The sequence below is a fragment of the Dama dama genome, chromosome 8, assembly GCF_033118175.1.
Source record: "Dama dama isolate Ldn47 chromosome 8, ASM3311817v1, whole genome shotgun sequence".
In the NCBI taxonomy this organism is placed as follows: Eukaryota; Metazoa; Chordata; class Mammalia; order Artiodactyla; family Cervidae; genus Dama; species Dama dama.
The window spans coordinates 54287389-54308461 of record NC_083688.1 but is presented as its reverse complement, the minus strand read 5'-3'; the positions used below and the strand labels follow the sequence as shown (position 1 = coordinate 54308461).

General features: G+C 36.2%; 1 protein-coding gene across 5 annotated transcripts in view; it reads left to right on the top strand.

The window, feature by feature from the left end:
• Positions 1–203: 203 nt before the first annotated feature.
• The window catches only part of GLS (glutaminase), an 87579-nt gene continuing 66709 nt past the window's right edge, over positions 204–21073 (top strand). For 3 of the 5 annotated variants that reach the window (XM_061149127.1, XM_061149126.1, XM_061149129.1), the window contains exons 1-5: positions 204–837; positions 13377–13473; positions 13827–13948; positions 18495–18624; positions 19591–19670. In XM_061149127.1, coding sequence (XP_061005110.1) covers positions 434–837; positions 13377–13473; positions 13827–13948; positions 18495–18624; positions 19591–19670 — 833 coding nt within the window. In that variant the 5' untranslated portion in view covers positions 204–433. The remainder of the gene's footprint in view (positions 838–13376; positions 13474–13826; positions 13949–18494; positions 18625–19590; positions 19671–21073) is intronic. The other 2 variants (XM_061149128.1, XM_061149131.1) reach the window with 2 other exon arrangements.

Genomic DNA, 21073 nt, shown 5'->3' with positions numbered 1-21073 from the left:
CCCCTCCCCCCTCCCCCCTCCCCTGCCGCCAGTCAGCCGCCCGACGCTCCGCGCATCAGGCGCCGAGAGAAATTTGACTGCACCAGTCACCAATCATAAGCGAGGTCGAGGATCTGAGCCAATCGGAGCTGGCGGAGGGGGCCGGACGTCGGCGTCCTCCCGCCTCCGGGAGGGTGCGCGCGGAATGTCTCGGGCCCGCCCCTGCGCCTCAGCCTCAGTGCGGAGCCCTACGCGGTGTGAGGAGAAGCGGCAGCGGGCGGTCTGAGGAGAAGCGGCGGCGGCGGCGGCGGCGGCTAGAACCACACCCACGTCTCTGCCCCTGTACTCTTTTGCCCTCTGGCCGTCCCGCCGGAGACCGCATTCTCGGAAAAGAGCGGCCGCCCACGTCCGGAGCATCCTCCCCTGTTCAGCGGGCGCTGACGGACCCAGCGGTATGATGCGACTCCGAGGCTCGGCGATGCTGCGGGACCTGCTCTTGCGCCCGCCCGCTCCCGCCTGCGCGGTTCTGAGGCGGGCGCAGCCCCTCGCCACCCTGTGCCGGCGACCCTTGGGCGGGGGACGAACGGGCCAGGTGGCCGCCGCGCGGCTCTACCCGTGGTGGGGCGGGGGCGGCCGGTCGGCGGGGCCCCTCTCGAGGGGCCTGTCCAGTTCGCCCTCGGAGATCCTACAGGAGCTGGGCAAGGGGGGCGCGCAGCAGCAGCAGCAGCCGCCGCCGCCGCAGCAGCCTGGGGCGTCGCCGCCCGCAGTCCCGCAGGCTCCCGGCCCCAAGGACAGCCCAGGGGAGACGGACGCGTTCTCCAACAACGAGGGCAAGGAGCTGGTGCCTTCAGGCGAAAAGTGAGTGTCTACGCGAGACCCAGGAGGCTTCGTCCCGCCTGGGTCCCGGGCCCCGGAGGGGCCTTCGGTGGGGCGGGATGGGAGCGGAGGTTCGAGAAAGAGAAAGAAAGAGATGCCGGGCGGCCTGCGCCTTCTGCACCATGTGATTAGGCCCGGCCCCGCCCGCGCCCCTCTCTGGGCCCTTACTTCCCTTCCCCGCCGCCGGGTGGAGCTGCCAAGGGTCCGGAGGGCCCCTTTGGTGCACCCCCCCCTCCCCCGACGCCCGGGCTGGAGCTGTGGCTGCGTGTCTGTCCCACGCCGCGTGCTCAGCGCCCCGGCTCAGGGCTGCAGTGCCTGGCCGCCCGCCCAGCCCTTGGCGGTGATGCCACACGAACATCACCGAGTGACATTTAGGAGTCTGGCGATGGGCAAAGCCTGTGCCTTTCTGACTCCTTGCTTCTCTGGATCCGAGTTTCCTGTATGCGTAACCCTTTCTTCGATCTCTGCCATCATCTCTTGAGAAGCCTGGAGTAGCAGAATATTCTTCACATTTCTGAAGTGGCTTCTTAAGGCTTGTGTAGAGCCATCTGGGGCACCGGAAATAACGTTTCCGCAATGAGATTAGGAGGAAAAGAGTCATGTGGCCGAGAAGACGGGGCACGTAGTACAAACCACCTGTTTGCACTGGGGGCCAACCAGCTTTGGCCCGTCTGACATCTTCCATGAGATGGGCGAATTTTTGAAAATACATGTGAAAATAGCCAGGATTGAATGTGACGGGTAAAGTGCTAACTCTGAAAAAAATGAATTAAGTAGCTTTTGTGGTTTAAATGAATTGTGGTAGGGTGATAACTCACCTATTGTGCACAGCAATTTAATCTTAAAACAAAATTGGGCTTTTTTTTCTACACAGTACGTGAGGCAGTTTCCTGGATATTTTGTCTTGAGTTAAAATAAATGGACACAAAGCTTTTTTTCCCCCACTGTAGGTAAATATTCACTTGTCTGTTTTCTTTATATCTTACTATTTTTCTGACTTTGCACTAACCGTATGTGATCTGTTTTTTGCTCCTCTTCTACTTATATTGCTATCTTAAGTCAAACTGAAAGTGGGATTCTTATACTTTTCAATCTCAGACCTGGCTTAATGTTTCCTGTGATTGAAATTGGCACCATCCTAAAACATTCCGAGCTAAAATTGTTCTCCCAGACTGAAAAATGTTACTTTAAAAAAATCGGTTGGTGATGGGCAACATTTGTGATCTTCTGTGATAATGCTTTTGCTCCCTTATGATTATGGGCAGGTCATTGAACATCCTCAGTTGGATGACCCAAATGTGGTCACGTTCTGAAAAGCTAGACTTTTGTCAAATCTCTGCATCTTTAATGTTTTTTAGAGACTAGAATTGTGTATGTTTCTGTGGTACTCACTTTACTTACCTGAATTACCAGGCATGTAACTAGTTTAAGTACAGGTGTCCAGAGTTACAGAATTGAAAGAAGAATGTGATTACTAGCATTTAAAAGTTGCCCTTAACGGTTGTTTGATGGGAACGGCTTTCTCTAGAAAATGTCTTCCATTCTGTCTCTTGAATGGCTCTAGTATCCCTCTTTTTTTCCCCTTATTGTGAGAAAATTGAGCTTTTGTGATTTACATGTTTTCCAGAAGCTTATACCGCCATTGCCTTTGAAATAAATCATTTCTTAGCAGTAACTTTGGAACACTTACTTTGTCTAATGCTTATTGACAATTCTACATAAAAATGTCCCTTCCTGTTCCTCCTAGCCCTCAAAGAAAACCAGTCTACGGAGGGACTTCTTCAAGAATATTTGTTCAGATGTCCTGGGAGTTTGAATGGCCAATAAGATAACCTTGTTTACCATAGTTGAAGAGTATGTTTTTGACACCAAAGTTTGGAGTAATAGCTAGATGAGTTTAGGAGCAGTCCAAATATATGATAAGCCTGAGAGCTTTCAATCAAGGATTTCAAGAGTGAACCCCAGCTATCTCCAGTTTACACATAAAGTGAAGAGTACTGGTCTCAGTGATTGTGAAAAAATTTTTAATCTGTTTAAAGATTCCATTTCTTGAGTGATCTGGTTTTGAACTGTAGCTTCCTTCCCTTGACTTCATCCATTTTGCCTTTATGTGGTAAAACATTTCTCTCATTCTGGGAGGTAAGGTTCCAGTTGATCCTGTTATCCTTTCTTACACTCAGCTTCCAAAGTATAGGTCATTCCTCAGTCAGCAAGTCACCTGGGATGCCAGCACTCACTCGGGATTCTGCCAGTTTCTGTAGAGGATTATTAAAAGAACTACCCATGTGAAAAATAAAATGAGTTTAACATTTGTTATGTATAACAATTCACTTTTAAAATTACATCACTTATTGTAAAACCTTACAAGGACATCAGCATTTGGATTTTAGGCTCAAATGAAAATTTTTTGTTGTTTGGTTTCTGGAAAAAATTTATGTGAAACTGTGTGATATTCACTGATTACCCTTTTGCCTTGCTTACCAGTAAGCTCAGAGTGAATTTAATTCTTAACCATAGTAATTTTATTAGTTCACGTGGCTGGGATGTTTGCTTTTCCTCCTTTCCTTGGTCTTATATTTTATTATCCATGCAATATTATATTCTGGAAGGAGGTAGAATGTGAGTTATCTCTTTTCATAGTCAAACTCTGAACCATTGTCATCCAAGGCTATGCTCTGTCTGTCAACAACTTCAGTTCTGGTTTAGGTTACTGATCAAGGTTAAGATTTTACTACTGTCCTAAGTATGTTACAGGAAAATGTAATGATCTCTGCTCAGTTTTCCCTGCAGTCCTCTTATTTAATTTTGTTAGTAGTATTCCATCATTTTGGAAACCGTGTAACACAACTCTTGACTTTTTAAATTGTTCTCTTTTTCTGTGTCTCTTTTGGGGTTTGCTCACTGGGTATAAATCCTGAGGCTGTGAGGCCTCTGCTTTTCCCCCACTTGTCTGCTTTCTCAGCAGCATATCCTCTAATCTTTGTGTAGGTAATAGTTCATTTTTCATCCACGCTTTGTTCTTATATTTATCTCCACATACCTAATGACTTCGGGGCTTCCCAGTGGTAAAGAATCCACCTGCCAAGTAGGAGTCGCAGGTTTGATCCCTGGGTAGGGAAGAGCCCCTGGAGAAGAAAGTGGCAACCCACTCCAGTATTCTTGCCTGGGAAACCCCATGGGCAGAGGATCCTGGAGGGCTGTAGTCCATGGGATCACAAAGAGTCATACGCAACTTTGCGACTAAATAACAGTCTGATGACTTCAGGTTTAAAATCTTCACCATATATCTGTTCTTTTGTCTCATTTCAACCTATTTTGCATGTTGTTTCAAGATTAATTACATAGTTATAATTTCAAAATACCACTCCTTCCAGAAAACCAGTAATGGATTGGGATGCATGTTATATCAAACAATGCTGTGTAGCATTTGAAATTTTTGATTAACTTCTATTTTATGCCAGTGCTTGCCCAACATGAACATTTTTATCATACTGTCTTCTCTCTCAAGAATGCCATACTTCACTTCTGCAAAATGTAGATGTGCATATTCTGTCTTAGTGAAGGATCTCTGGGAAGGGTTAACAGGTGGAGAAGAGGGAACATTTTTTTAAGTTACTTTTTGTTTGGGCATTATATTATTTAATTAGAAAAAGAGAAGGATGATTCTGGGAAAGTATCAGTAGGTGTATGCCCTTTAGAAAATAGATAAAGCATACAAGATACAATATCAAAAGTATTCCATTAAAACAAGATTATTTTCCCCCTATCAGATTGGCAGATGTTAAATTAAGTGATGGAAAGGGTGTGGGAAATAGGAACTCTTTACATTGCTGGTGGAAGTAAAAATTCAACTATCTTGGAGGACAGTTTGGTAGTAATCTGTTAAAAGCTGCACATGATGGAGTAATGCTGTTTGCTCAACTATATAATTAAAAATATATTAAAAGTGAAAGTGCAAACATGATTTCAGTTAGCTTCAAATACTATGATTTTGGTTTTGTAGTTCATATTTATTCTTAATAAATGGTAGTTAGCAGGAAAAGAATCATTACCTCATATTTTGTGCGAATTGAATTTCAAAGTAAGATTAAGTACTTAAGTGTTTCAGCAACGTTGAATTAGGTCTGCTATATAGAGTAGCACTGATAATGAAGTTGAAGCAATATTGGCATCCTATCCAGGTAAAACATTTGTTAAATAGAAAGACAGAACCTCCGTTTAAATAGGGGACCAATTCTGTTATGATCCTTTAATCATTTGCTTTTAATTTGCAAAAGTGAACATATTTACAATTCATTTAAATTGACATCAAGCTTGAAAATATATTTAGTTCAATCCCTGGGTCGGGAAGATCCCCTGGGGGAGGGTTGGCAACCCGCTCCAGCGTTCTTGCCTGGGAAATCCCATGGACAGAGGAGCCTGGCAGACTACAGTCCATGGGGTCACCAAGAGCTGGACACGACTGAGCTACTAATAATTTACAATACAAACTTATAAACCCTCCTTGATAAAGAAAATATATTTAATTTTGGATGTGGAACTTTGCAGTGAACCCTTCAGTCATTTTATTTGTGATTTGCTCAATATTTTTTCTAGATTACAGTTGTCAGTGGGTTTTAGTTTTGCTTGAATGCCCAACCATAACGTACATCTTAAAATTTTTTGTGGCCTAATGTTTATTTTAAACCACATGCATCTATTAGCCTTTGATAATACCTGAACATAATCTGTAATAAACTGCATGCTCTTAATTAATAATACTTAGATGTCATTCACTGAAGGAGCATGAATTAGTTCCTGAAGTTTACTCTGCTTGAGTTTAGCTTCTTGTTTTTAGGCTTTATATTTTTTACAAAGAAGTCTGCCTACCTAAAAATCAACTAACTTAGGGAGTTAGTCTTTTTGGTGAAGACTTGTATGTAGAGAAAAGTGGTGGTGGTGGGGAGTAGACACAGTTTTAGTCTGAAAAAGATCAGGGTCACCTTGAAGAGAAATTTGTTGAAGATTTATGTGGGTTTCTTCAAGTTTTAAAAAATCAGGAAAAAACTGCACTACTTCCTTCTTGTGATTTTGAAGTGAAGAAAAATTATGACTGTAGAAACCGAAAGTCTGCCTGTAGGATTTGCATTCTTTCAGCACCTCAGTCTTCAAATTCTTTATAAACCAAGGAGTTGCCTGTGTGTGCCATTTCACTGTTAAGTCATTTGATGCTAAGAGGAATGTTTAAAGCTAAATGAAGTAACTAATTTTATAAATAAATATCTAACTGTAGATTTCTCTAAGTAAGGTTAAATAGGTTTCAGGTAGAGATGCTTTTGCTATGATTTTATCCTGGAATCTACTCAGGGATAAATTACTTTGATTGTGAAATGCAGGTGTATAGGACCGAGAACTTCCCTTGGTGATTTTTAAACTTCAGAAAAATTTGATAATTGTACCTTTTTAGGAGTCCAGGTTAACAAAACTGAGGTGTAGATAGATTTTTTGCTAATATTTTTGGCACAGTATTATGGTTGTTAGAGAAAACTGGGGGAAAATTTGTGTTCCATAGAAGTGGAATGGTTAAGTAAATTATGGCACATCCACATGAGATTTATTATTCAGTCATTTAAAGTGAATACAGATACTTTTTAGGGATATAGGAAAATATAATGTTAAAACAAAAGTTATAATACAAAATTTTCTATGCAGTTTGATGTCAAGTCATCTCAAGCTTTTAAAAAATGCTTAGAAAAAGTAGTAGAAATAAGCCAAAACGATGTTAGCAGTTGTGGTTTGTGAGAACAGATGTTGTTTTTCCTGCCTCCATATAGTTTAAGATTTCTCATTATGATAACTTCTAATCGGAACACATTTTAAGTTTGTAAATCTCTACCCTGCTGTCCTGGTTTGCTATCCTGATATCCTTTTTCTATTATGTATAACAGTATTATCACGTTGAAAAAAGTTCTGAAGAAGATTGTGAATGGGTTTGTAAAGCTCCTATTGCCAGCATTATTCAGTTGTATTCTCTTTTATCCACAAACATCAAAGTTTTAAATTTCTTAACTGTTTTTGGTGTAAGTCTCCTTATAAAATGTTGCCCATTTTTCTGCCATATTAAAATATTGTAATGAATAGAGTTTAACATTTCCTAGGTTTACTATAAGGGGGTATTACTATACTGTGCTAAAATACAGTGATGCTCCAAGGCAAGTGTGGCAAACTTTTTCTCTCAAGGGTCAAATAGTGCATATTTTTGGCTTCACAAGTTATCTGGTCTATTAAAGGTATTCAAAGCATCTTTTGTAGCAAAGAAGGCATAGACAGTAGATAAATGAGTAGGCTTGGCTTTCTTGCAGTAAAACTTTATTTTAAAAAACCGGTGGCCCTTGTGGTAGTTTGCTGTTAGTAGCCCTTGCACTGAACTGTATTTATTTGTGTAAGATTTTCTCTAATACCCTGGTTCTGGTTAGAATGGTTTGTTCTGTGGATTATTGTATCAGTTGCTACATTTTGTTCTTGGCCTCAGTGTCTCCAGTTCAGCTATTTTCCCTCTTTCTCACCTTCTATACCCAATTCCCCTTACCTTTAAAAAAAAATGAGGTAAAAGTCATGTAACATAAAATGTACTGTTTTGACTGTTTTTAAATGTACAGTTTCATGGCATTAGGTACTCCCATTACTTTTTTAAAGAACCCAGATAATGAAGCTTTATATGTAAAATATATATCTAAATCCTTTATGTCTACATTATATAGTCCTGAGTGAGTAAAAGTTTATGATTTTTAGTATAGGAACTTAGGAAGAAATTTATAGGAATATAATTTATAGGAATTTTGAGTAGCTCAAAAACTGAGAATTAGAGTTGGAAGTGATTTTAAAAACATCTATTTCCACCTCATTTTACATAGGTTATAAACTGTCTACAGTTATTAAATGACCTAACCAAGGTCACACAGTGTTAGGACTGACTTTGTTTTTTCTTCCAGTATTAGGAGATTAATATAATGCTTTATAAGTTTTTAGGTTTATTATTGAAAGAGACCTTAAAAACCCATCTCCCCAGCTGATGTTTTTTCCCTTTTGTTATACTTGCTATAGGTTGTTATCCATCTCTGTTTGAATACTAATTGATAAGAGAATTTATTACCTTTGAAGGCAGCTCATACCATTTTCAGAGTTTTGTTTTTCCTTATGTGTGGCTGAAATCTGCCTTTTGTTAACTTTCACCTATATAGTTTAGTTATTTTGAAGAAGTCATCTCTCGTGTGGTATTAGAGTAATTTCAGTGATAGAATTCACATATCTGTATTTTTACAACTGGAATGACTTGTTAACAGATACTTGACTAAAGGAGTACATGGTTGGAAGGACAGAGTTGGACATCTGGGACTTGATCTGCCCGGGTCCTCACTCTCACATTGAAGTCAAGCAGATGTACCCTTGGGTTAGACTCATGAAGCTGTATATATGGACATTTTGTCATCAGCTGATGTAGACAGCCTGGCCACTTCTCACATAAAGGTTGCTTTTGTGTTTCTTACTTTGACTTGCTTTTTAATAAATTTAAATAAAGTCCAGCTAAAACAGCTGCCTTATCTCATCCTTACTTTGTATTTTACAAGATGCAGTTTTAACAAGGCAGAATAACAATTTAGTCATCTAACATAAGTAGTTTCCCTGTTAGCAGTTTGGTTAGAAATTCTTCAATATATAAGGAGTCTCACCTTTCTTTATTTTGAATAAACTCCAGGTATTCCCCCTAAAATGGAGTGTAACAACTCCGCACAGTTGGTGTGGCATAGCAGCAAGAATCTGGGATTAGGAACCAAGTACTGACTTTCTAGGACTAAATCTGGCCCAGCCACTTGAGTTGTGTGACATTGGCCATATTACTTGACTTTTATCTGTAATTTGAGGACAGTTTACCCACGTTGCTTTATCTCTTGGAGTTTTAAGATGAAACAATAGAAAGTTCTTTTAAAGTAAAGCTTTAAAAAATGTAAAATTTTGTTTTTGAATTCTCTAATACTTAGCCTTGGGGGAAAATGATTTAGAGGTATCACTTTGTCAGACTTATAATGGTATATGATCAGCCACTATGAATGCAGCTTTCAACCTCACAGGTTCAGTCTGCCAATTTACTGGTGTTATGGACACTTTCTGTCAATCAGATCACTCTAAAATCAAAATGATAAACTGATTTAAAAACAGCTCCAAGTATTTTTTTCAGATCATTGTTTTTAAAATGAAGATACAAGTAAAAACACCAAAGCATTCTTTTGTATTCTATTAGTGGGCATCTTTTTTTTTTTTTTTTTTTTAACTTAGTTGAAGAAGCTTTTGCTTTTCTAATAGGTTTACTATACTATATTATACATTTGAGTTATATGGAGTTGACAAAAAAGATAGTACCCCAGCCTTTATAGTTTGGAAAGGTCAAGTAATATGAGACATTATTTAACAAAATAAGACAAAGTAAGTTGTTTCCATTTTTTCCCCCTCTCCTCATTTTGCAGTTCATTTTCCTTCCTTCATTTGATAATAGAGTTTTTTACTTAGAAATTTTTGATAGCATAGATAGTACATAGCCAATTTATAAACCAAATATCAGACTAAGGAGTTTTAATTTTCCTTTTGTATTGGGAAACTGGTTGATCAGTAGTCAGAGACGGTGTCTTTTCATGTTTGTAGAATTGGTAAATTTGTAAATTTTTTGGTAGTCTCCTCATTTATTAGTTGATTTACATAGAACTCTCTCAACACTGAAAATTGGGTATTTTAACAACTCGTGGGTAGAAACAGGCACCCTAATTCATATATCCTATGCTCTGGCTATTTGCTGTTCTTTTTAAATACCCAGTGAATGTTTACTTTGATTGCTGTGGTCATTCTGTTTCCTTTGCTGAAAGTCCTCTTCTGTTGCCATATTTCCAGCTCCTACCCATCTTTTAAGTCTAGCTCAAATTCCATCCTCCCCTGAAACTTTTACCTTGTTAGTTCAGAGTGAGTAATTTTCCAATGATTGGATCCCATTGTTGATTTCTTGTAATTTCTTATTATGTATGTCTTCTCATTCCTTTTTAGATTGTAAGCAGGAACTAGTATAATGCTGTACATGTTATAGATGCCAGTTAAATACATGGGGTTTTTCTTTTTTTTTTAAAGAGGTCGTTTCTGTGTTTTAGGCAGATATTTTGAGAGGGTAAAGTAGGAGAAGGAAGGGGTAAAAGAAGGAACAAAATGATGATGAAAAGATCTTAAAGGCAAAAATTAAAAAGGAAATGAGGGAGAATAAAAGGGAAGAATTTAAAAAGTATAAAACAAGGACTTTTCTTTGAATTTGCACATCTTCTATGTATACCCATTTTAGTTGCTGAGTGTTGTAACTATTTCATGTTTTTCCCCCCTACAGAATCTGAGGGCTTATCACCAGTTGTTGGTACTACAATGTGAAAACCTGTTATAATCTATTTTTTTGTCATTAAAACTTAAACACTTCTTTAAAATATCCTAGTTACTATATATTCCAGAAACTACGGTTTTTAGCTTTTGAGTTTTAATGGTGAAGTATAATATCATTAAGCAGTGCCACAAAGTGGTATTAAATTTGGGGAAAGAAAGTGTTAGTTGCTCAGTTGTGTCTGACACTGCGACCCCATGGACTGTAGCTCACCAGGCTTCTCTGTCCGTGGAATTCTTCACACAGGAATACTGGAGTGGATAGCCATTCCCTTCTCCAAGGAATCCTCCCGACCCAGGGATCGAACCTGGCTCTCCTGCATTGCAGGCAGGTTCTTTACCATCTGAGCCACAGGGAAGCCTGGGGAAAGAAGTGGGGGAGGGAGGTAATAATATCAGGAAAGGTCTTTGGTGTAATTTCTGTGTGGTTGAAAGTTTGGGGAGAACCTTTGCATTTGTTCCCTAGACTATTGAAGTAAATTCATTTTCAGATCAGAGTCTGAGCTTTTAAATGCTCAGATTGGTAGTACTGTTTTTTTTTTTTTAATCAATTTTGAACATTTTTTTATACATTTATGTTTATTATTTATTTATTTATTTTGTGAGCATGGTATTTTAGGGATGACTTAAATATCTCTCCAATGGATAAAAATTAGTCTCTTGTCCAAAAGTAAGTATTTAGCCTTTTATGTTAGCTGTGGCAATAAACATGGTCATTTTAAATTCTTTGCCCTATCTACCATAAGCTGAAGAACTGTATATTTTATGTTACTTACATAGCTTTTAGGCAAAGCAAATACCATTTACTGGTGTGATAAATATGTGGAAAGCTTATTCTGCAGTTTTTTAAAGTGATAAACTACCACTATCTGAAGTTTATTTAACAAGCCATTTTCTGTAAATAATTAGTATGCTATTTTCCACCGATTGTTTTTGACAGCTGGCTCAATTTTTCTTTAAATATTAAGTCATCAGTACTATTGAATGCTGCTTGATGGTTTTAGATCAGGGTATGATCTAGAAAAATCATACCTTATAAAAGTAATTACTAACTAGTAAATTTGAGAGCCAGTAAAATTGTAGAGGCATATATTTTGGACTCTGAATTCAGAGGAACAAGGTTTCTAAATATATCTCTACCACTGTGCAGTCTTGGAAAGTTTGTTGACTTTTTTGAGCTTCTGAGAAATGGGGATAGAGTCAGTCTTTTTTTTTTTTTTTGTCAAACAGTAAATATATTGAGCATCCAGTGTGTACCAGGAATCATACTTTATTTTGGATAATAGTACTTTTTGTCATAATGGTAGGGATTAAATTAGAATGCATGTAAAACAATTAATAAGAATACTTAACAGAAGTGATCCATAATTTTTAACTCTTATAATTAAAATATCCCAAATATATTTTTAAAATTTCTCTAAGAGCCAAAATTGTTTTAAGGAGTAATTATATATCCTGGATCTATCTTTAAATTACAATAATCCTATGTGTTACTTTTTTTTAAAACATTGGCATGAAATTCTTGTACTTTAGGGTTGACTTTAAAAACAAGAAGCTGGTATGATAGCTTTGAAAACAAGTGTAAGTGACATTAATGCCAACATTAGTGTTTCTTTGAGAAATTTTGTATGTGCATGTGTAAATGTACATGCTCTGTGAGCTGACACTATTCTCTTGTCTTTTAAAATAGAAATATATTGACCACTCTTTAATTTTCTCTTTCTTGAAATAAAGGTAAAGCCCTTTCCAGACATTTTGTATACACATATGTACAAATACATACATGTATTTGTACCTTTGATTTTAATAAATAGTGATGGGTGGGGAAGGGATTGGTCTACCCTTGATCTGTAATTCTTATAACATCACTATAATACATATGACAGTCATGAATGTTCAGAATATTGAACTGTGTTCATTTCAGTTTCAGAGCCCTGCAAAAGAAAGTATTTATAGGTTCATTATAGTTTATCTGAAAACTTTGCAATGAGTAGGAAGAAATTTTTTCTTGATTAAAAGTTTGGTTAATTGAGAAAAAATTTTTCTTATACCAACTTATTAGTTAATTAAGATTTTAATATATTTTTATGGTAACATTTTTATTCTAACAGTCTTTGTGATATGTGGCATTTGATGTGTATATGTAAGCCTAGGTCACTTTAGAAATAGTCACTACAACTACTGATGATTGAGTACTTTCTGCCAGGCAGGGCACTGAGGGTATTAAATGTGTAAGTCAACTGATTCTCACAAGAACACTGTGAGGTAGGCCTTGTTATCACCCTTTCTCAAATGAGGAAACTGAACCACAAAAAAGTTAATTAATTTACCCAAGGTGACTCGACTAGTAAATATTATAGTCAGGACTTGAGAACTTGTACACTAATCTTTTCTTAATTACTCTCTCCCTCAGATTTTACAATCAGATTAATTATTCAAACTATATATAACTGTTTATAACAAATATATGACTATAATATATGTGTTATATTCAAGGACTCCCTCATAGCTCAGTCAGTAACAAATCTGCCTGCAATGCAGGAGACCTGGGTTCACTTCCTGGGTCGGGAAGATCCCTGGAAAAGGAAATGACAAGCCGCTCCAGTGTTCTTGCCTGGGAAATCCTGTGGACAGAGGAGCCTGGCAGGCTATAGTACATAGAGTCGCAAAGAGTCGGACACAATTTAGCAACTAAACCACAACCATGTTTTACATAGGTATAATCATCCTATAAAAAAGCAATAACAATAGAATGAAATATTGACTCTTACCTGAACATTTTCTAGGCTCATAGTTAGTATTGTGTGATTGTATTAGGCTGTACAGGAAGAAATCATCATAACAGATGATGTAGGATTACACGATACCTGTGTAAATTAATGAACATGTTTTAAACGTGTTTCTCAGTGTGGTTTCAGTAGTACTGTTTGATTTTGGTAAATCAGCGTTTATTAATATGATAGTAGGTCTTGAATCTATCAACTGTAGTCTGCTTCATTATTTTAAAATGGATGTAGCTAAAATCTGCTTGAAAGTTCACATAAGAGTTAATTTTGTGTTCTTTTTTTCCTCTTTAGTAAAATAAAACAGGGTCTGTTACCTAGTTTGGAAGATTTGCTGTTCTATACAATTGCAGAAGGACAAGAGAAAATACCTGTTCATAAATTTATTACAGTAAGTTTTTATATTTTTCTATCTTAACTTTTTGAAAATCAGTAATACGAATCAATATACGGTGATATCACAATGTAGTCTTAAAGTCATCTGACATGTAGATTTTGACTGACACTATTTCTCTTATTTTCAAATTTTCATCATGTTTATTTCAAGGTAATCAGTGAAAGGAAATGAAAGAAACAATGAGAAACTTGTCCAGAAAGAGGGTAATAGTGACACTAAAATGCCATGTATAAAAATTCAGGTCTTGGGTAGAAGTCTTTAAATACAGAATTAAAAACTTGTAGTTGGAATAAGCATATACATTATTTGCACTATGTATTTACAGACTCTTATTTTTTTAAAAACAGGCACTCAAATCTACAGGATTGCGAACGTCTGACCCCAGGTTGAAAGAGTGTATGGATATGTTAAGATTAACTCTTCAAACAACATCAGATGGTGTCATGCTAGACAAAGATCTTTTTAAAAAGTAAAAATTTCTGCCAAACCGTTAATGGTCATTTGCTGTGCTATGTGGTATTTTTTTCTTTTAAAACAAAATTGCATCTTTGAAAGCCAGTGCTTCCTGTGTAACTGAAAAAAAGAGGGGAAGGGATTTATAAACATCAGTTGCTTAGAACAACTTGGTGCACATTAAAGTTCTATAATATACTGGGGCTAAGAGTATACCTTGAAACTGTTCTGAGGAAATGTAGCCATGGATGTTTCCAACTTATAATACCTGAAGGTTGCATTCAGTTTGAATGAACACACTCTGTCCTGTTTAAATTGATCTCTAAGTTATTTGCATATCTTGCAGCCTTTCTCAGCATGGTCTCTGTTTCTTTCTACAAGTTGATTTAGATGACATCATAAAATGGGAAGGCTTCAGGCAGCCTGCATTCATTAGGGTTACGTGTCTCCATTGTCTGCTTCTCTCCTCACATCAGACATAGGCTTACTACATAGGCTTTTGTTTTTTTTTTTCTTTTCAGAATATCTAAAAACTTAATGCCAGCTTTGGACATTAATGCCTTGATTTGGTTGAATTCAACCAAATATTTGTTGAATTCAACCTATATTTGCCAATCTTTATTTATTTTCTTTAATGTGTTCCTACTAGTCTGATTGCTTAATAATTTGATAGACAATAAGTTTGTCATGGAACCCAAGGAAGTATATGATATTTTACAACTAAAATTGAGTGAGAACTATAAAACTGTAAACACTACTGTTAAACCTTGGCTTTTTCCTGACCATAGGCTTAGGTTGAAATAGATCTAAAGAATTCCAGCATCTACCTTGAAAGTTTATTGTATGTATGTATTTTTATATATGTTTTTATTTTATTGTCTTTTGGGAGCTAGATGATTTGTTCTAGATATCTGCTGAAGTATCCTGGAATATTAAGTCATCTGAAGGTATAAGTATTTAACTGAGATCCTCCCAAGTGTCTTGGCATACCATGAAGCAGTGAGTGCTGCCTATTTTAGATCTCTGTCTTTTCACCACATGGTTCTTGATGCTGTTAACTCTGCTGACTTTTTAAAGTGTAGATTTTAGGTTCATGTTGGAATTGATGTTAGGAAATTTGAGTCTTCGAACCTGTTCTTTGTGAAGGGAAGGAAATAATTTCTAGTTAGCTGTATTTTTGCAGTAAGATTATTTTATTTTTAGTGTTCATGAACTCTGTGCAAAGTGCCTTCTGGGGAGTTATTTTAGTATATCTGAGAATGAAATTGTCAGATTTGATTCAAAGACATGGCAGATAGGTGTGTTGATTGTGGGTATGAGGAATTGCTTTGAATTCCTACATGAAAACAATATTTTATATCTTTTCAGTACTGGTTAAGGTTTTTTTGTACTTCATAAACATACTGTTTAAATATGAAATTTTAAAAAGTAATTTAAATACACTGAGTAAACAGAAAAGCATAAAATTTTCTACTATAAGTATATTAAAAATAACAGTGTTATTTTAAACACTAATCCAATTAAAAAAAAACCTGACAATTGTAATATAGGCAGTTCCCAGCTTGACAGATGCTTAGTGGTCTATGTGAACAGGCGGTGGAAAAGTTTATGTCTATAGGCATATGATTTCTCTTTTCATTCCTAGAATGAGATTCAGAACCTCTGACCACCAACCTTTTCAGGTCACCTGGAAAGGTGATTGCTTCAGAGAAGTGTTTTCTCTGTTTTCAAAATAAGTTTTCTAGTTACTGTTGCCAGAAATAAACTATCTGACTTTCATGCAAATGGGAAGCAGATGTTACAATGGAATTTATTTTCCCAGAGAAGTAATTTATAAAGAAAGGTGGTAAGATTTGGTTGAAGTCAATGTGTTGACATTTTACCTAAAATACATTGTTGGTTAATATATATATTCAGCCTTTGAGAGTAATCTGAGAAGCATGTAAAACTTTTCTTTAAATGGGAAAATGAGTTCTAAGCATACTTTTGGGGGCATAGTCTGTTTGAAAGTTGGAGACTGCCTGTACCTGTCTAGATACTCAATTGTTTTTAATGCTAATAGTCTTAGTAGAAGTAGAAAATTTGTGTTGAAAAGGAATACCTTATTTATTCATTTTAGCCATGGAAATATTAGAAGTATTATCATGTGTGATCATAGTTTTTTTTATCATCTTGTTTTGGAGGAAATGAGAGCTAGTCTTTGTATTTATTTGATTTTTCTTTGAAAATTCTTATCCACTTTGTTATTTTACTAATGAAAAATTATATTTGAAATATTCTATAAAACACTGATGTGCATAACAGTTGTTAATCATAAACATTTAAGTTAAGAGGGAAAGTAAAATTATTTTTGCCAGTTTACGGATTAGAAAACTGAACAAAGAAAGCATGAGAAAGATGTGACTTGTTGAAAATCATAAAACACTTCCTCTTCATTCTACTTTGTATGACTTCCGATTTTCTAGTTAGATTCATGACATCCATATTAAAATAACTCCCAAGAAAACATTACAGATTGGAATGCTCATCATCATGCAGCTAGACACTCTTCTGATATTGCCTTGACCGGCTACAGTAATTGACCAGTGAAGGCTGTTAGCACGGCTTTACCAGCACCTTCTAATAGAGTAAAAACAAAAAAAAAAATCCCAGTTCCACTGACTATACAGTTTTTGTATAAAACCTCCTTTTGAAAGTGCTGATTAATTTTGAGTAGGTAAATAGTAGTAAGGTTAATAATTTTTATTTGTTGGGCAGTCCTTTTATTTTCTTATGCCACAGTTCTTGAAAAAAGGAGGATGTAGATTTGGTTTGATACAGTATAGCAGTATAGCGATTTAAGTGGAGAAGGAAATGGCAACCCACTCCAGTGTCCTTGCCTGGAGAATCCCAGGGAGGGGGAGCATGGTGGGCTGCCGTCTGTGGGGTCTCGCAGAGTCAGACACGACTGAAGCGACTTGCCAGCAGCAGCAGCAGCGATTTAAGATCAGGAATTATAAACTTTTTTCTGCTAAGAAATGTCTTTCCTTATATATTACTTGTAACTCTCATGTACAAGTTGAATTACTGTTTGATGCATATTAAATATTAAGTCAATGACAAAATAATATCAGGTAACATTAAAACTATCATAAAATTTATTGGTTTATTGAAGTAAATATTATCTCTTGGATGTCAGTTATTTCTACATCTATAGCTTAATAATGGAAATTAGGATTATAACTTTTCCATGTTGTAATTGAAGCACATCTTTATCACTGAAAATAACCTATTTTATTTTAAATCAGTGTTTAATTTTATGTTGACCAAGTGAGTATATATTCTGGATTTTTATCAATAGTTAAAATGTGAATCTGGCTTTTAATTCTAATTTGCTGTTTTCATTTAGAACATTGAATTACGGTACTGAGATAAAAATTTATCATTTACCATGGACTGAAAAATTGAGAGTGTCTATTCTCCAACTCTCCTTTTATAATTAGTGCATGTTATTCATTTGCAAGTTACACGGAGTTTTCTTATCTGTAAAATGGGGAAATTACCTTCTTAAAGTGTTCATCTTTTGAGGGTTAAACAGGAAAAAGAGTACTTGAAGCTTAGTACTTTTTAGTCTGTTACGGGCTTAGTCTTAGTTGGTATAATGGCTTGATGCTCAAGTCTGTAGTGTCTTCCTTTATCAATTAAGTGTTCTATTATTGAGTTTCTGAGATTCACTTAAGGTGAGCTTAGAATATATGGTTGGCTATTAACCTATTTATAAAACTCTTTTTTAGGGTTACATTAATAAATTGATTTTCTAGCTTAAACCCTTTTAAAACAAAGCAGAATATTGATTCAAATTTAGATTTCATGCTTTCCCACCCACATGGTTTACCGTATCATTTAAATAGTTTTTAACAGTGAAACGTTTTTATTCTACAGTGTGTTACACATCTTAACAGTGCGTAGAATAGTGTAAACATTTTTGGTGATTCAAGTAATATAAAATTATTATAGTATTATATTTTATAAAGTTAAACATTATTTTTGCAAGCATTTAAATAAGTATTTTATGTTAGAGACAAATCTGACTAAGCAAAGTTTATAGCTTAGAAATGCAAAATTTTCAAAATGTAATTTATAGAAAATATGTTAAAATATGGAATGTTTAGTTTTTTGTGAAGTTTTTTCTTAAGGGACATATGTCTGAGGTTATTTCATGGAAAAATAAACAGGATCTCAGCTATATATTAAAGTCTGATTTTTGTTAACCAGATGTCATGCTGAATGCTTATCATATCTGGTAGGTGAAAAAGTCTTGTTTTTAGATGGTCTTGGTACTTAACCAGGTGGAATGCTCTGTTGTTTTCATCTTTGATGCAGTTTTTAGGCTATCTAATTTATTTCTTTAACTTGTTCAACAGCTTACAAGCAGCTACATGAAAGGGTGCTTGGAGGAAAGAAAATAATTTAGAAAGTATAATTTCTAGAATTTGTTTAAAATGTTGAATTTCTTTTATTGTTTGAGTATTCTCCTAATAGTGTTATTATTAGCAAGTACTAATTTTTTTCATATTCCACAGATGTGTTCAAAGCAACATTGTTTTGTTGACACAAGCCTTTAGAAGAAAGTTTGTCATTCCTGACTTTATGTCTTTTACTTCACATATCGATGAATTATATGAGAGTGCTAAAAAGCAGTCTGGAGGAAAGGTAATGTTTTTGATGTGAATATTTTCCTAAACCAATAATTGAATAAATTTAGCTAAACTTGAGGTGTAGAGACTAGAATTATGTGGTTTTGTGTTTGGCTAAGTAAGAAATTTAAGTGAAGCCACTGGATTAAGTTGTTTTAGAGTAACAGAAGTAAACAAGTTTAAATCGCTCAGTCGTGTCTGACTCTTTGCGGTCCTATGGACTATAGCCCTCCAGGCTCCTCTGTCCATTGGATTCTCAGGCAAGAATACTGGAGTGGGTAGCCATTTCCTTCTCCAGGGGATCTTCCTGACCCAGGGATTGAACCAGGTCTCCTGCATTGCAGGCAGATTCTTTACTGTCTGAACCACCAGGGAAGCTTAGTGCTTTTGTACTTTTTTTTAAATGCTTTTAAAATATTTCATATATTATGGTTAATTGTTACTTTCATTAAAAAGAAATCTTTTTGATTTTCAAAGGATTAAGGTGACCTTTATATTTTTAATTAATTAAAAAATAACTTCCTGGGAATTTCTGCAGGTATGATATCCTCAAATATTAAGTAAAATGTTTACAGTTTTTAAAATCCTCTACATAATAGAAAGGGCTATTTTATTCTCGATATTGAAAGTTTTTAGATAATAAAACCCCATTTTCATGATCCTGATTAAATACATTTTGTTCTTTTCCCTTAAAAAAAAAAGTCAATTCCTAGTTCCTCTTAGACTGTGTTTTTTCTGGGAAGAGAGAATGCAATAGAAAACAGATGGTGATGGAGACTCTGAGAGGTCGCTTAGATCTCACTTGTAATTCTCAAGTCTGTTATGCCCTTAGTTTTTATGAATATTGTTATAAAAGATAGACTACAAAGCCACTGGGTACTACAAAATGTTCATTGGTGGAAGCTAAATTGAGATAAATTTTTTTGATGGAAGAGAATATTTTATATTTTATCTGTTGATTTCTTTCCACTGTTTTGGATAGGTTGCAGATTATATTCCTCAACTAGCCAAGTTCAGCCCCGATTTGTGGGGTGTATCTGTTTGTACAGTAGATGGACAGAGGTAAGTTTATTTCAAATTCATCAAAACCAGCTCTAAAACTTAAATTTGCTCACTACATAACAATGAGCATGAGGTAGAGAGGAGCGTCTTCTCTAATAGTAATTAGCCCCTTGAGATGACATAAATTCAAGAAGGCAGAGAAGTTTAAGTTTTAGTTTAATTTTAAAAAACTCAACTGAAATAATACCTTTTACTACATTTTATGAGGCATTTCAGCTATGTTATTCAGAGTTATAGTCTTGTTATTTGAATGTTTATTATTCAAGGAACTATAGTTACAGATTTGCTTAGGAAAAGTAGATTTGGCAAAATATGAAATTACTCTCTAATGAACTGACCACTAATAGAATTAGTTCACCTTTCTTTGCTTAACATTGGTTACCCATACTGTCATTATTTTTGTTCCTCTTGCTGCTGATATGATTAGCGTGATAGTTAAGACAATATAATGTATAGTCTAATGTATAGACTATATAATATATAGTCTCTTGCCCGTCAGTTCAGTTCCGTCGCTCAGTCGTGTCCGACTTTGCCACCCCACGAATCATAGCACGCCAGGCCTCCCTGTCCATCACCAACTCCCGGAGTTTACCCAAACCCATGTCCATCTAGTCGGTGATGCCATCCAACCATCTCATCCTTTATCGTCCCCTTCTTCTCCTGCCCCCAGTCTGTCCCAGCATCAGGGTCTTTTCCAATGAGTCAACTCTTTGCATGAGGTGGCCAAAGTACTGGAGTTTCAGCTTCAGCATCAGTCCTTCCAATGAACACCCAGGATTGATCTCCTTTAGGATGGACTGGTTGGATCTCCTTGCAGTCCAAGGGACTCTCAAGAGTCTTCTCCAACACCACAGTTCAAAAGTATCAATTCTTCGACACTTAGCTTTCTTTATAGTCCAACTCTCACATCCATACATGACCACTGGAAAATCCTCAGCCTTGACCAGACGGACCTTTGTTGGCAAAGTAATGTCTCTGCTTTTTAATATGCTATCTAGGTTGGTCATAACTTTCCTTCCAAGGAGTAAGCGTCTTTTAATTTCATGGCTGCAATCACCATCTGCCTGTCAGTCATTTGCAAAAGATGGAGGATTTCATGAAGCCTATCAAAGTTGATTTTCAGGATGTAATCACACTGCAGGCATAACCACTGACATCTGAGGATCCAGCAGAATTATAAAAAGGATAAAAATATGAGGGCACCTCAGAGAGAGTAATTGGATAAAAAGTTGATCAAGAGAGGCCCTTGGAAAAATGAACTAAGTTCTGAAATATTTTTTTAAAAATGACCTTTTTATTATGCAGTAAGTCAGACATAAATATTTCTTATGTTGCAGTTTGGTCTTATCAGAAAAATTATGCCAGAAAAAGAAAAATTGTATTTTTTTACTCATTTGAAGACT